The sequence below is a fragment of the Eptesicus fuscus genome, chromosome 10, assembly GCF_027574615.1.
Source record: "Eptesicus fuscus isolate TK198812 chromosome 10, DD_ASM_mEF_20220401, whole genome shotgun sequence".
NCBI lineage: Eukaryota > Metazoa > Chordata > Mammalia > Chiroptera > Vespertilionidae > Eptesicus > Eptesicus fuscus.
Genome location: NC_072482.1, coordinates 89,941,826 through 89,955,596, shown reverse-complemented (window position 1 = coordinate 89,955,596; position 13,771 = coordinate 89,941,826). Strand labels below are relative to the sequence as shown.

The 13,771-nt window shown below is 41.8% G+C and overlaps 1 protein-coding gene across 1 annotated transcript in view; it reads left to right on the top strand.

Annotated features, from left to right (window-relative positions):
• The window catches only part of SYNE1 (spectrin repeat containing nuclear envelope protein 1), a 375,752-nt gene that overhangs the window by 339,652 nt on the left and 22,329 nt on the right, over positions 1-13,771 (top strand). The window contains exons 130-136 of the mRNA XM_054722584.1: positions 1,270-1,457; positions 2,326-2,476; positions 5,822-6,004; positions 6,265-6,402; positions 9,292-9,483; positions 10,649-10,982; positions 12,643-12,711. Of these exons, the coding sequence (XP_054578559.1) occupies positions 1,270-1,457; positions 2,326-2,476; positions 5,822-6,004; positions 6,265-6,402; positions 9,292-9,483; positions 10,649-10,982; positions 12,643-12,711 (1,255 nt within the window). The remainder of the gene's footprint in view (positions 1-1,269; positions 1,458-2,325; positions 2,477-5,821; positions 6,005-6,264; positions 6,403-9,291; positions 9,484-10,648; positions 10,983-12,642; positions 12,712-13,771) is intronic.

Genomic DNA, 13,771 nt, shown 5'->3' with positions numbered 1-13,771 from the left:
AAAACCCACAATGGCAAAAAGAACAGAAGAGATGCTAGAGATGCCAGACATCCAACAGAATTTTGAATAGATGAATAGTGATGGTGTTAGCAGATGGAGGAAGGAGAAAGATAATTCATGCCACAGAGTTCCAAAAAGGCTCAGGATGTGGAGATATTAAGTCTGTATGGCTTTAAAATGGAAGATTGCTTAAAAGTCTGAATCAGGAGTGATTAGACTTCAGATATCCTCAACACCTCCCTCCCCTGTAGCCCAGATAGGAGAAAAAGGTGAGAGAGAATATACATATATGAATATTAATCCCAACTATGTGAGTGAATTGAGGACTTATCTTTAGAATGAGAGAAAAGCTAAGCATATTCTAGAGCTGTATCAAAGAAAAGGAAAACATATTAAGGACCTTAATTAATAAGGCAAGCAAAAAATGAACTCACTTTTAGTGATGGGCTACTTTGAGTACATTGAGTTAAAAGCTCAGTAGAAAAAATAATGTATGTTTTGTGCTGATATTCTTTGCAGTTAATATAAAGATTTCACAAAGTTCAATGCCTTCTTTACCATCATATCTATTTCCTTCATTTAAAATTGCTCACTGAGAAAAAAATAAATAAGTAAATAAATAAATAAAAATAAAATTGCTCACTGAGGAAGCTACTGATGATAATGGTGATGTCATCATACATAGTAGACAACCTAGGTCCCTTAAACCCATGTACCTCTTAACAATGGTAGAATTAACATATCTTTAGAGATCAAATCCTAGATCTTGAGTGCTAGCTGTTAACAGGAACACATGTATTATTTTGACCAATTGATTGATCAATCTATCCATGGGAATGGAAGTGATATATCTGAAGGCAAGATTTATATTTTTTTAATTTATCTTTATTGTTGAAAGTATTACAGATGCCCTCCCCCCATTTTTCCCCATTGACCCCCTCCACCCTGCACCTGCCCCTCCTAGGCCTTCACCACACTACTGTCTAGATTCATTTTTTTTAATCCCTAAAAAAGCTCATTTTATTCTTGATATAGCTAATGCGGTCTATTTCATTTGTTTAGTTTCTATTTTGGCATTGCTCACATAGCTGACATATTTCTAGATTCATTTACTCATGCTTTTGAGCTTGCCATATTTTATAAATGAAGTTGAAGTCTCATGCATTGAAGGAAATGAAATATTTGTCAACATTGGGCCTAACCATTTGTCAGTCAGTTTCTCCCATGTGTATGCAAGGATTGCAATAAAGCGTGTCTCATTCCCCACAGGACCTTCAGAGAGACATAGAGAAGCACAGCACGGGCGTGGCTTCCGTCCTCAACCTGTGTGAGGTCCTACTGCATGACTGTGACGCATGTGCCACAGACGCCGAGTGTGACTCCATCCAGCAGGCCACACGGAATCTGGACCGGCGATGGAGAAATATCTGTGCTATGTCCATGGAAAGAAGGCTCAAGTAAGCTGGGATGTCCAAACCGCTGGGAAAGAGGAAGGACCAAAAAGAAAAAAAAAAAAAAATTACCCAGAGTAGCCATTGGTCACTATTTCTTTTCGGTTACAAAATCCAAAAATAGCCTGGGTTTCCCAAATGTGTCGTTGTCCACATTTAGTTGGGAAAACAAGCAGATATAAAGGTAACATGCAAATATAACAAGCCAAATGATGCCTGACCTAACCGTTTAAATATAATTCAGAGAAATATGCCTTTGCTGAATAAGTATAAGTTCCAGAATTGGTGGCTGAACAATACCATTCTCTTGTTAAAAATTAAACGATAAAGCAATGGGCTTATCTTGAAGCCCTTGGAAATTCAAGGCAGAAGAAGACAGCGCTGTGTGAGAAAATTATGGTAGTGCTTTAAGACCCGTAATCTCTGTGCTCTCCGGGGAACTCTTGAAAGCTTACTCTTCGTCTTGCTGTCCTAGACTGATTTTGATGAGGGCGAGTTCGATGTTGGGCTTCAGTGGGTTTTCAAACCTTGTTTTGTTTCAGCAAAGCCTTGGCCCACGTGTGTGCACTGCAAACGTGGCGTTGCGCTTCCACACTTGCTTGCACTTCCCAGAACAGTTCACAGCATGTGCATGTAGCGGTCGGTGTGACTAATTCCACATCCAGAGCCGCAGGATGTGTGTTTAAAAAAAACACAAAACAGCTGCTTCATGTCGGCTCCAACAGTTGTCTCCTTTGCACCCGGGTCAGATTTGGCCCCCGCACAGCGATTGTTGGGCACCGCAGCTGCGTGCTTGGTCTCTCCATCCCGTGGCAGGTTCTGGGCATGCACGGTCCCCAACAGTCAGACTCTGTTCTCTCGTGTTCTGTCTCAGAATTGAAGAGACATGGCAGTTGTGGCAGAAGTTTCTGGATGACTATTCGCGTTTTGAAGATTGGCTCAAGATTTCCGAAAGGACAGCCGCCTTCCCCAGCTCTTCCGGGGTGCTCTATACAGTTGCCAAGGAAGAACTAAAGAAGTTTGAGGTGAGGTGTCATTCCCAGTCTCTCGTCCTGCTGTTGCTATGGCAGTCCCCGGCTGGAGACGGTGTCCCAGGACATAAACTCACTGTTCACCCACACGTTCCTTTGTTCACACAGCTGGGAGATAAGGCTGTGACCACCTTCATCACCACCTCATAAACAGGCAAAGAAGTGGGATGCGAGACTTTTGTTTTAAGATGATGAAGAGTTACAAATACAAAAATAAATATAAATAAATAAAAGAATTACAAATACAGTACAAAATAAAATAATAAAGAGGAATTTTATTAGAAAACAAATATCATGATTCCTTCCCCCACCCCCACCCCCCCCACACACACACACCCCTCTCCAAAAGATCTTGGCATTCTTTTTAGTTCCTATTCTTCACAATCAACCATTTAAGATTAAAATATGATGGTTTTCCATACTATAAAAATCTATCTTCCGAATATATTTTCTTCATTTATTTTTACCTAATTGGAGCATGGATATATATTTATTTAAATCAGTAATAAAATGGAGTTGGCTCCAGATTGAATAAACCATTTTCATCACGAGCCACTTCTAATTATAAGTGAAGAGCAGTGCCATTCTTGAGTCACGGAGACTCTTCAATTTCGTGGAGACAAAAATAGCCAGTCTAATCACACTCACAAAGACAGGAATCATTCAATAACCGACTCCCATTCCCTGCATGTCGTGCAATCCTGAGTCTGCCCCGTCACTGTGATAGGAGAAAACCTCGACTTCTCGGCCTGCATAGCATGAAGTCGACCATTTTTCAATTTGAAGTTGCTTCTCCCGTCATTGCAGATGTATGTACTCATGGATACTGACAGCAAATGGTTCTGATGCATGTGTCTTACAAAAATTATTCTTGATTACTTATTCTTCCCAAAGTTTCCCAAGGTGTTTAAAAATCAGAATAAAAATCAAACCCAGTCCAGCTGCATTCATTTTTTTAATTTATTTTAAAAGTAACTCCCATTGGTCTTTATTTTTTTATTATTATTTTTAAATATATTTTTATTGATTTTCAGAGAGGGAGGAAGAGGGAAAGAGAGATAGAAACAACAATGATGAGAGAGAATCATCAATCAGCTGCTTCCTGCATTTCCCCTACTGGGGATCGAGCCCACAACCGAGGCATGTGCCCTTGACCTGAATCACACCCAGGACCTTTCCGTCTGCAGGCCGACAATCTATCCACTGAGCCAAACTGGCTAGGGCCAGATGCATTCATTTTTTCCTTACAGTATTTACTGAGGCCTGTGATCATAATTATGAAGCTTGCTTGTTGTTCTAGAGAGGTTTAAAATCTGAGTGTCAGGGATGGGCAGGTATATGAACTTATAAGAATGTTTAAATACTGCGTGAAATAAATAAGTGTTCTTTGACATCTGAATATGGATTTGAATGTAACTATACCTAAATTCCAGGGGAAAATGTTTCCTATCTAAAAGGTTCTTCCTGCCGAAACCGGTTTGGCTCTGTGGATAGAGTATCGGTCTGTGGACTGAGAGGTCACAGGTTCGATTCCGGTCAAGGGCATGTACATTGGTTGCGGGCACATCCCCGGTGGGGGGGCGTGCAGGAGGCAGCTGGTCGATGTTTCTCTCTCATCGATGTTTCTAGCTTTCTATCCTCTCCCTTCCTCTCTGTAAAAAATCAATAAAATAAAATAAAATAAAAAAATAAAAGGTTCTTCCTTAGAAAACCTCTGATAAAAAGCCACAGTCTCTCAACAATAGATGCAGGTCATCCTGTGTGAACCAATGTTAGTGAAGTATTCCTGTTTGCATCTTAGCACACTCAGCTCCAGGAAGATTAAGACTTCTAGAATTGGCTTATGCCACAAAGAAGATTAGATAAGATACTTTTGGATGCTATTTTAGACTCTCAGATTTTACAGCAAGAGTTAGTCATATTGTCAGCTCCTGCCATGAATGATTTTATCATTCGTCTTATATTTAATTTTCTTACAAGACAAAAGTAAATCATGAAAATTAAATCTGGCATGAATATTTGGGACAGATCTGGGGTTGCCTGCCAACACTCCAGTGACTTCTAGTAATGGCAAAAGCTGAACTTTTCTTACCATCTCCTTCTCCGGGGTAACAATTTAAACTTTGATAGAAAAGAATAATTGATTTACTAGGATGAAGGCTCTTAAAGCACCTCTCGGAAGGAAAGCCATTCCAGAGCAGAGATGTGGCAGATAGAAATAGTTTGATGGGCCAAAGGAAGCCAACGCTGGGACTGAGATGAGGATGGGCCAACTAATTACACAATTTTCTGTCTAAGGCCAAGATGAAAATCAGTTGTAAGTCATACACATGAGTTTGCGGGGGGGGGGAGCTTAATTTTATTTTGGCCAAATGCTTTTTTCTAGGGCTATGCTAGATTGCAGAGAGAAAGAAAAAGGGTATTTTACCTTAAACTCTGAACTGTAAATGTAAATAGCACTGGCCGGTGTGGCACATGAGAGGCAACCAATCGTTGTTTCTCTCTCATGTCTCTCTCTCTCTCTCTGTCTCTGTCTCTCTCTCTCTCTCTCTCTCTGTCTCTCTCTCTCTCCCCTCCTTCCTCTCTCTCTAAAAAAAAAACTTTAAATAAAACAGTACTGAGTAAGATGCTACATCACTTCTAAATGTTTGATAAACACTGAAGCAATAAAAAAGAAATAGAGCATGGACCAAACTTTTTTCAATGTAAAATTACTTGTATTTTACTAAACTGCTTATCTTAAAAGTTCATAATAGCTTGCACTTAAAGGACATTCTGCAAAAGGTAGTTTTATTTTTTTAATGGACACCAGAATTGAGGCAATTTCTGGATTTTTAAGAAATTACATATTTTACAAATAAAGAGAAAGTTCTTTTGCAGATATCTTTTCTCCGTATTCACATCAGGAATTGTGAACATTTCAAACTCATTTCAGCACACATAAATATTTATGTAATAAGTTTGTTTTATAGGAAAATTTTGTTCTAGCTGTTAATTATCTTAAACGCTATATTGTATATGTACATGTGTAAATTCTATATATAGAAGTGTATAGTACATATGTGATATTGTATGTGTATTTGTATATAATACATATATATTTATTAGTAGTTACCATTTTCTTGTCCATTTTGGTATGCTCCTCCCCCTCTCCTTAAGCCACGCTGATGACATTATTTCCCTTTCATAAGGGGATCTCCACGCTCATTAGAGACTGCCCTGTGCCTGTCCGTGACAGGGTGACTTCCCTCTCCCCTCCCCCTGCAGTCTGAAGCCCTGACACCCTTGCCGAGAGCCCCTGATGGGTCTCCCTCACTGAGTGCTTCTCTGTGGTCCTAGGCTTTCCAGCGACAGGTGCACGAGAGCCTGACCCAGCTGGAACTGATCAACAAGCAGTACCGCCGCCTGGCCCGGGAGAACCGCACCGACTCGGCCTGCAGCCTGAAGCAGATGGTCCACGAAGGCAACCAGAGATGGGACAACCTGCAGAAGCGCGTCAGCTCCATCCTGCGCAGACTCAAGGTCTTTATTATGCCTCCTCCGCAGCTCAGAGGCCCAGGGGACAGGATCGGGCCATTTGAACACAATATTAAGACACAAGCGCAGTGATTCTGTAAGACTGGGGTGGCAAGCGGGGGATCCAGGGTTAATTTATATGGTAAAGGATGGCGGGGTTCTCATTGCTCGTTAAGAAAATGACTTTCCAGAAGACCATTGGAATTGGCGGGACCATCTCCACATGAGGGGCTTTGTCATTTTTATTGTCTTCTTTTCACATCCAGCATTTCATTGGCCAGCGTGAGGAGTTTGAGACGGCACGGGACAGCATTCTGGTGTGGCTGACGGAGATGGATTTACAGCTCACTAATATTGAGCATTTTTCCGAGTGTGATGTTCACGCTAAAATAAAGCAGCTCAAGGTAATAGATGATTGAGTCTTCAAAATATCAGTGTGAAGAAAGTCTGAGGGGGGAGATAGTTTTTAAATATATTTTTAATGATTTCAGAGTGGAAGGGAGAGGGGAGAGAGAGAGAGAAACATCAATGATGAGAGAGAATCACTGACCAGCTGCCTCCTGCCCGCCCCACACTGGGGATTGAGCCTGCAACCCAGGCATGTGCCTTGACCGGAATCGAACTATGACCACCTGGTTCATAGGTCAACGCTCAACCATTGAGCCACACTGGTTAGGCTGAAGGGGAAGAGATGTGTAGATCCTTTGGTGAAGAAAATAATAACTTTTTTCAGTTTTCTTTTTTTTTTAATTTTTGGGGGTGATATTAGTTAATAAGATTATAGAGGTTTCAAGTGTACATTTCTAGGATACCTAATCTTCATGTTGCCCAACATCCAAAGTCACATCATCTTCCATCAACATATATTTGACCCTCTTTACCCTTTACTACTTCCACCCCTCTTTCCTCTGGTAACCACCATACTGTTGTCTGTGTGAGTTTTTGTGTGTTTGTTTTTCTTGTTTGTTCATTTGTTGCTTTCAGTTTTATATCCCACCTATGAGTGGAATCATATGTTTCTTGACTTTTTCTGTCTGACTTATTTTACTTAGCATGATATTCTCAAGGTTCATCCATGTCGTTGCAAATGGTAGTATTTCATCTTTTCTTATGGCTAAGTAGTATTGTATTATGTATATGTACCGCATCCTTTTTATGCAATCATCTATCGAAGGGCACTTCGGTTATTTCTATGTTTTGGCCACCATAAATAATGCTGCGATGAACATAGGGGTGCATATATCTTTGTGAATAAATGTTTCTGGTAGATACCCAGAAGTGGGGTTGCTGGGTCATATGGTAACTCTAGTCATAATTTTTTGAGGAACCTCCATACTGTTTTCTATAGTGGCTGTACCAGCTTACAACCCCACCAGCAGTGAATGAGGGTTCCTTTTTCTCCACAGCCTGTCCAAAGCTTACTATTACTTGTCTTGTTGATAATAGCCATTGTAACATGTGTGAGGTGGTATCTCATTGTAGTTTTGATTTGCATTTTCCTAATAGCTAGTGAAGTTGAGCATCTTTTCATGTCATTTATAGTCATTTATATGTCCTCTTGGGAGCAATGTCTCTTCAAGTCCTCTGTTCATTTTTTATTGGATTGTGTGTTTTTTTGGTATTGAGTTATATGAGTTCTTTATATATTTTGGATATTAACGCCTTGTCAGAGCTGTTGTTTGTAAATATCTTCTCCTATTCAGTTGATTGCCTTTTGGTTTTGTTCATGGTTTGTTTTGCTAAAAAAGAAGCTTTTCAGTTTGATATAGTCCCATTCATTTATCTTTGCCTTTACTCCCCTTGCCTTTGGGGTCAAATTCGTAAGATCTTCTCTAAGACCAAGAAATTAGTTCTTCTTGGTTGAAAAAAATAAAAAATGCAAAATATATTAAAAATGAAATATAGGGCACTACCCAGAGATAACTACCATTAACATATTACTTTTATTTATTAACTTGATAGCCACAGTGTTGGGTATCTTTTTTCCTGATTAGTGATTAGTTGTGTGTGTGTGTGTGTGTGTGTGTGTGTGTGTTTTGGTTCGTTTCTGTCACCTTCAAATAGTTTATTTGACCTCTATGTTTCAGAGAATTACAACTTTCTCATATTGGAATTTCATTCCATATATTCTACACTCTTAGGTGACAAGTTAATTTTAAACATATTTTATATACTTCACTATATAATCAACTACAGTGGCTAGTTAAAATTTTAAATAGAAGGGACATCCACTACATTAGATAAAAGGATTCTCTAAGTGGATGTGTATTTAACAATTTGAATAATTTGCAAAGCATCTTATGAAATTTTCTTCCCAAGATAGTTAAACAGATTTAACAACTACATAAAATCATGATTACTATAACCTTAGGTTATTATAATAAACCAGAAAGTTGCTCTTAATCATATATTATCAGGATGAAAAAAAATCATAAAATAGTTAACCCTGCTATTCTGCCCAACCCTTCTTTCCACCCCTTCAACCCTGACTTTCCCAAGTTGTCTCACAGGCAAATCAATATTTCAAACCTTTGGAAGGGCATTTCCTCCAAGTGGTAATTGAGCCTTTTCTTTTCAGAGTCTGGCAGGGACATAGAACTCATTATGGCCCTCTCTTCTCCCCTCTCAGTCTTCATTATTGGACAGTTTTGACTATTCCAGAGTTTGTTCTTGTGAATTAAAATGTATCCCCTGACACTTATCCCAAGTAGCTTAACTCTTCTGAACCACATAAAGTGAGTCTAAATGATTCTGCAGAATTACTTATTTTTCAAATCATTTCCATCTTTCCTATCTTCCCTGCTCATGTCCTGAAACAGCAAAACTCATCTGAGAAGAATTGGTGATATTGTCACTGGCTTGGTTTCTCTTAGTCATGTCTGATGTATGATCAAGAAATCTAAAATGAAAATATTCAATACATTTCTTTAAAGTGCTACATTTATTTCATTGGCACTGTAATGATTACAGTTGATTTTCATCAGGGATAACCAGTGCTAGGATTCATGGTGGGTTTGAATGTTTTCTCCTGTGGTTTTCTGCCCACATTGTGCATGGTAGTAGATTTGATTACCCAAAGGCACCCTTCTGGTCATGGGATTTTAGTGATTCCATTTCCAACTCATGTTCTGATTTTAAATGTTTATGTTTTGCTTTATAAAATAAAAGCCTCTTGGCTTGTCATGGTATAGTGTAAGTTCGCTATTCCTTACAGGGTGTGTCTAAAGATGTAGCTTATCATTATTTCATGTCAATGTGAGCTATAGAAATCACGTGGAACGTGTGCTCCCTAGGCCTTCCAGCAGGAAATTTCGTTGAACCACAACAAGATCGAGCAGATCCTTGCCCAAGGAGAGCAGCTGATTGAGAAGAGCGAGCCCTTGGACGCGGCGGTCATCGAGGAGGAGCTGGACGAACTCCGGCGCTACTGCCAGGAGGTCTTCGGGCGCGTGGAGAGATACCACAAGAAGCTGATCCGCCTGCCTGTATGTAGCACCAGTCTTTCATTGTCGTCAAATCTAAAGAGAAATCGTGATGTGGGGTTCGGTAGTGTTATACAGTGGCTAAGAGCCCAGACACTGGATCCAGAATGCCTGGGTTCCAGTTTCAGCTCTGATGTGTTGGCTACATCACCTTCGGCAACTTAGTTCATGTATCTTGCCTCAGTTTCCTCAACTGTAAAACTGATTTAATAACAGTACCTGCCTTGTAGAAAGGATTATTTGGGGCATGAGATGAGGATGGATAGATGATTGACAAATAGATGCTAGATTGATAGATAGCTTTGAAGAGTACTCTGCACATACCGCCTATGGAAGATAAATAAAGAAGCATCTAGAAGAAAGAAGGAGATGAACGTGAACAGTGTAAATAGTTGCTCTATTGATGAGGTTGTTTTGTGGCATTTTTTTCTCTCCCATTCCCCTAATTGCTGCCATAATCACATCTCAGCCTCACGATGGTATTACCCGAATATTTGGAACCTTCTGTGTTAACTATATTTTGTGTCTGGGATATAAGTTTAAAACGGACCAGCTATGATTTTATCAGTGATGTCCTTCTGTTTCTGACATGTGGCACTGTGTTTGTGTTGTGTTGCATGCATAATACTAAATTGCCTTTATTTACATCATCTTATTTAATCTTATACCGATTCTTTGAAGTAGTTTTTTGTTTGTTTGTTTTAAAATACATTTTTATTGATTTTTAGATAGAGAGGAAGGGAGAGGGAGAGAGAGATAGAAACATCAACGAGAGAGACACATCGATCAGCTGCCTCCGGCACGCTCCCTACTGGGGATCGAGCCTGCAACCTGGGCACGTGCCCTGACCAGGAATCAAACCCAGGATCTCTTGGTCCATGGGATGACAATCCACTGAGCCATACCGGCCAGGCGGTAGCTTTTAGTATTATTTCCATTTTAGTGCCAATAAAACCGAGGCTTTATTAGATTAATTTATAAGACATATTTAAAAGTGATCACAAGATTCTTGCTTATTTGGTGATAGGAAGTTTAAAATTACCCCCACTGAGGTAGGAATGTGACCCCGACAAGCGTGAACTCTGAGCTTTGGCGAGAGGCAGGACAAGACGTGAGGAGGGACCCCCTGGTCGCTGCGGTAACGGAGTTGGCTTGACTGCCTTTCTAGCTCCCAGACGATGAGCACGACCTCTCTGACCGGGAGCTGGAGCTGGAGGACTCGGCAGCTCTCTCAGACCTCCGCTGGCATGACACCTCCGCGGACAGCGTGCTGTCCCCCCAGCCTTCCTCCAACCCCTCCCTCTCCCTCGCCCAGCCCCTCCGGAGCGAGCGGTCAGGACGAGACACCCCTGCCAGTGTGGACTCCATCCCCCTGGAGTGGGACCATGACTATGACCTCAGTCGTGACCTGGAGTCTGCCGTGTCCAGAACTCTGCCCTCTGAGGATGAAGAGGGTCAGGAAGACAAAGATTTCTACCTCAGGGGAGCTGTTGGCTTATCAGGTAGGAAAGAGCGCTTCCTGTATACCAGCTTGAAAGGAAATAAAAGGGAGTGGATGTTGTACTGGAAACATGTAACTCAGCAGACCCATCTTCTTCCTTCTCCCATGAAGGGAAAGTGTACATAAGGGAACATTGGATCTTCATGGGACTATCAAAGACAAACGTTGGCGTGGCCATTGATTTATCCCACATATACTAGGGTCTTACAATGTGGCAAGCGCTTTGCTAAGCGCTGGGAACACACAGTTCCTTTTCTTACACTCAAGTGTGTAACGCGGACAATAAGTAGGACATGTTAGGCACCAGGATCTAACGTGCATGGGCAGGTACAGGAGCACAACCAGGGGACACCTAACCCGGAGCTTTGAGGAAAGGCTTTAGGGAAGGGGCCTTGAGCTGAGCCCTGAAGGATGAGTAGGAGTTGGTCAGGTGGATGCAGCAGTGTGCAGAGGAGAAAAGCAGAGGCCACTCATCCCAGCTCTCTGAGTAGCCACAGAACTGCTGCTCACCTGAGGCTTGTCCACAGTGACAGGCTGTAGATTGGGGAGCAGAGAGTGGACAAGGAGGAGGCGAAAGGCCAACCAGGACCTGGTCATAACGCGGCCTGTTCACATGGAAAGGAGTTTGGCTTTCATCCAGAAGGTAGCAGAGAGCCACAGCAGGGTCTAAGGAGGGAAGCGATGTGATCAGATGCATATTTTCAAAGAACCTGTCTTGATATTAGATGGAGGGAAGTGCATTGGGAGGAAAAGAGTCCAAATGGAAACGTTTTCTAATCCAGGACAGAGATGGGATGGTGGCCTGAACTAAAGGAGCAGCATTGGGAAAAAGCGAGAAGGGAAGAGATGTGGCAAATCTAAAGCAGTCTCCTCCCTCCATAACTGATGGCTGACAGAATTGGGATAGAGGTGATTTTCTGGCTCGAGTATCTTAGTGAAAGATGTGATTTCTCTCGTTTCTGTTTTGTCTTTATGGTATTGTCTGACAGTTAGGCCTTTGGTATGTAAGACAGTGCTATTCAGTATGTAGCCCCTGGAGCACTGACTGTTGTTGAGCACTGAAATGTGACTGCCATTGAGATTTGCTGTGTCAGACACACTTCCATGAATACATGAAGTTCAAAGGCTTACACAAAGAAAGAATATTACTCATGAATATGTTGATTCCATGCTCTAATTTAGATGTATTGTTTTAGTAAAGTAAAGTATTAACGTTATTTTCATCTGTTTCTTATTACTTTTTGAACCTGGCTGTTAGAAATTACATGTGCAGCTCAGGTTATGTCCATTGGCCTCTTTCAGCACTGCTCTGGAATCTGCCTGTCTGGGTTGACATTTCTTTAGTACCTTTTGAGACTTTGATAAGTAACCTAATTCCTCTGGACATCAATTTTCTCATCCATAAAATGGGAATGACTCTCCCATTCACTGTAGGGTTGCGGTGAGGGTACATGAGTGCTGGGCACAGTGCCTGGCCCATAAAACACTCTCAACCAGTGAGTGGGAGCCCTCACTAGGTTTCACTTCAAGAAAACGTGCCCAGGAGCTATATATCTACAAGAACTAACTTCCTTTCTTCCCCAGGAAAGTTGTTTTCCTGCCACAAGGGAATCAACGTTTCCAGAACTTACCTGTCAACTTAGACTGTGCTCTTTTTGCAGACGTCATGATCCCCGACAGTCCCGAGGCCTATGTAAAACTCACAGAAAGTGCCATCAGAAATACCTCTGGTAGGCGCGCCCAGCCAACGCAGCCTCCCGCCCTCACCTGTCACAGGCCCCCTCTTAGCACCGCCTGTCCCTCTCTCTCGGCTCTGTGGCACAAGCATGTTAAGGCAGAGCCTTCTCTTCTGACTGCTGTACCACGGAAACGAAAACAAACAAAACAAAACAAACCTGAGGTTAATCAACACCAAGAGTAAGATCTGAATAGCCAAGTGCAGTAACTTCTCACCTGCTCAGTGGTGATCAGGCCCATGAGGTGCACCCCTGCGGTGCCCATCATTAACAACAGAGAACAGGGGACGGAAGCCCTAGTCTTCAGCCCTGGCGCCCTGCGGGGTTGTAGCAGCCCTGACGTCCTGACTTTGCTGGGTCGCCCACCTCCCTCGGGCTGGAGAGTAAGGGCTCAGGCTCTGGTTGAACCACCAGCCTGCATGGGTGACCTTGGGCCGCCACTCGTCCTCCTGATCTCAGGGGTCACATAGTAGACAAGGACTGAGACCAGATGTTCAGCTCTGTGTGAATGTTATTTAGTACATCTGACCACATATAAATATTTTGAAATGAAAATTGTATTCCACCGTACCTTAAGACTTAGATTTTTTTTTTCAGGACAGAAGGATTCCTGAAACAAGAAAAATTAAAGAAAGCAAAATGAAACCAGTTTTGCTTAACGTTGCACTAGACCAGTGGTTGGCAAACTCATTAGTCCACAGAGCCAAATATCAACAGTACAACGATTGAAATTTCTTTTGAGAGCCCAATTTTTTAAACTTAAACTTCTTCTAACGCCACTTCTTCAAAATAGACTCGCCCAGGCGGTGGTATTTTGTGGAAGAGCCACACTCAAGGGGCCAAAGAACTGCATGTGGCTTGCAAGCCGCAGTTTGCCGACCACGGCACTAGACAAACTGGATGTAGTTCAGGGTCAGTCATTTGGAGGAGGGTGGAGCGTAGGGTTTGAACACAGTGATGTGGTAATGAGTTGCTGGGTTATTAGCTCACACTTAAATTTTTAAAAACAAAAGGACAGGAAGCCAAGTACCATTGATGAGATGATGACAGCCTG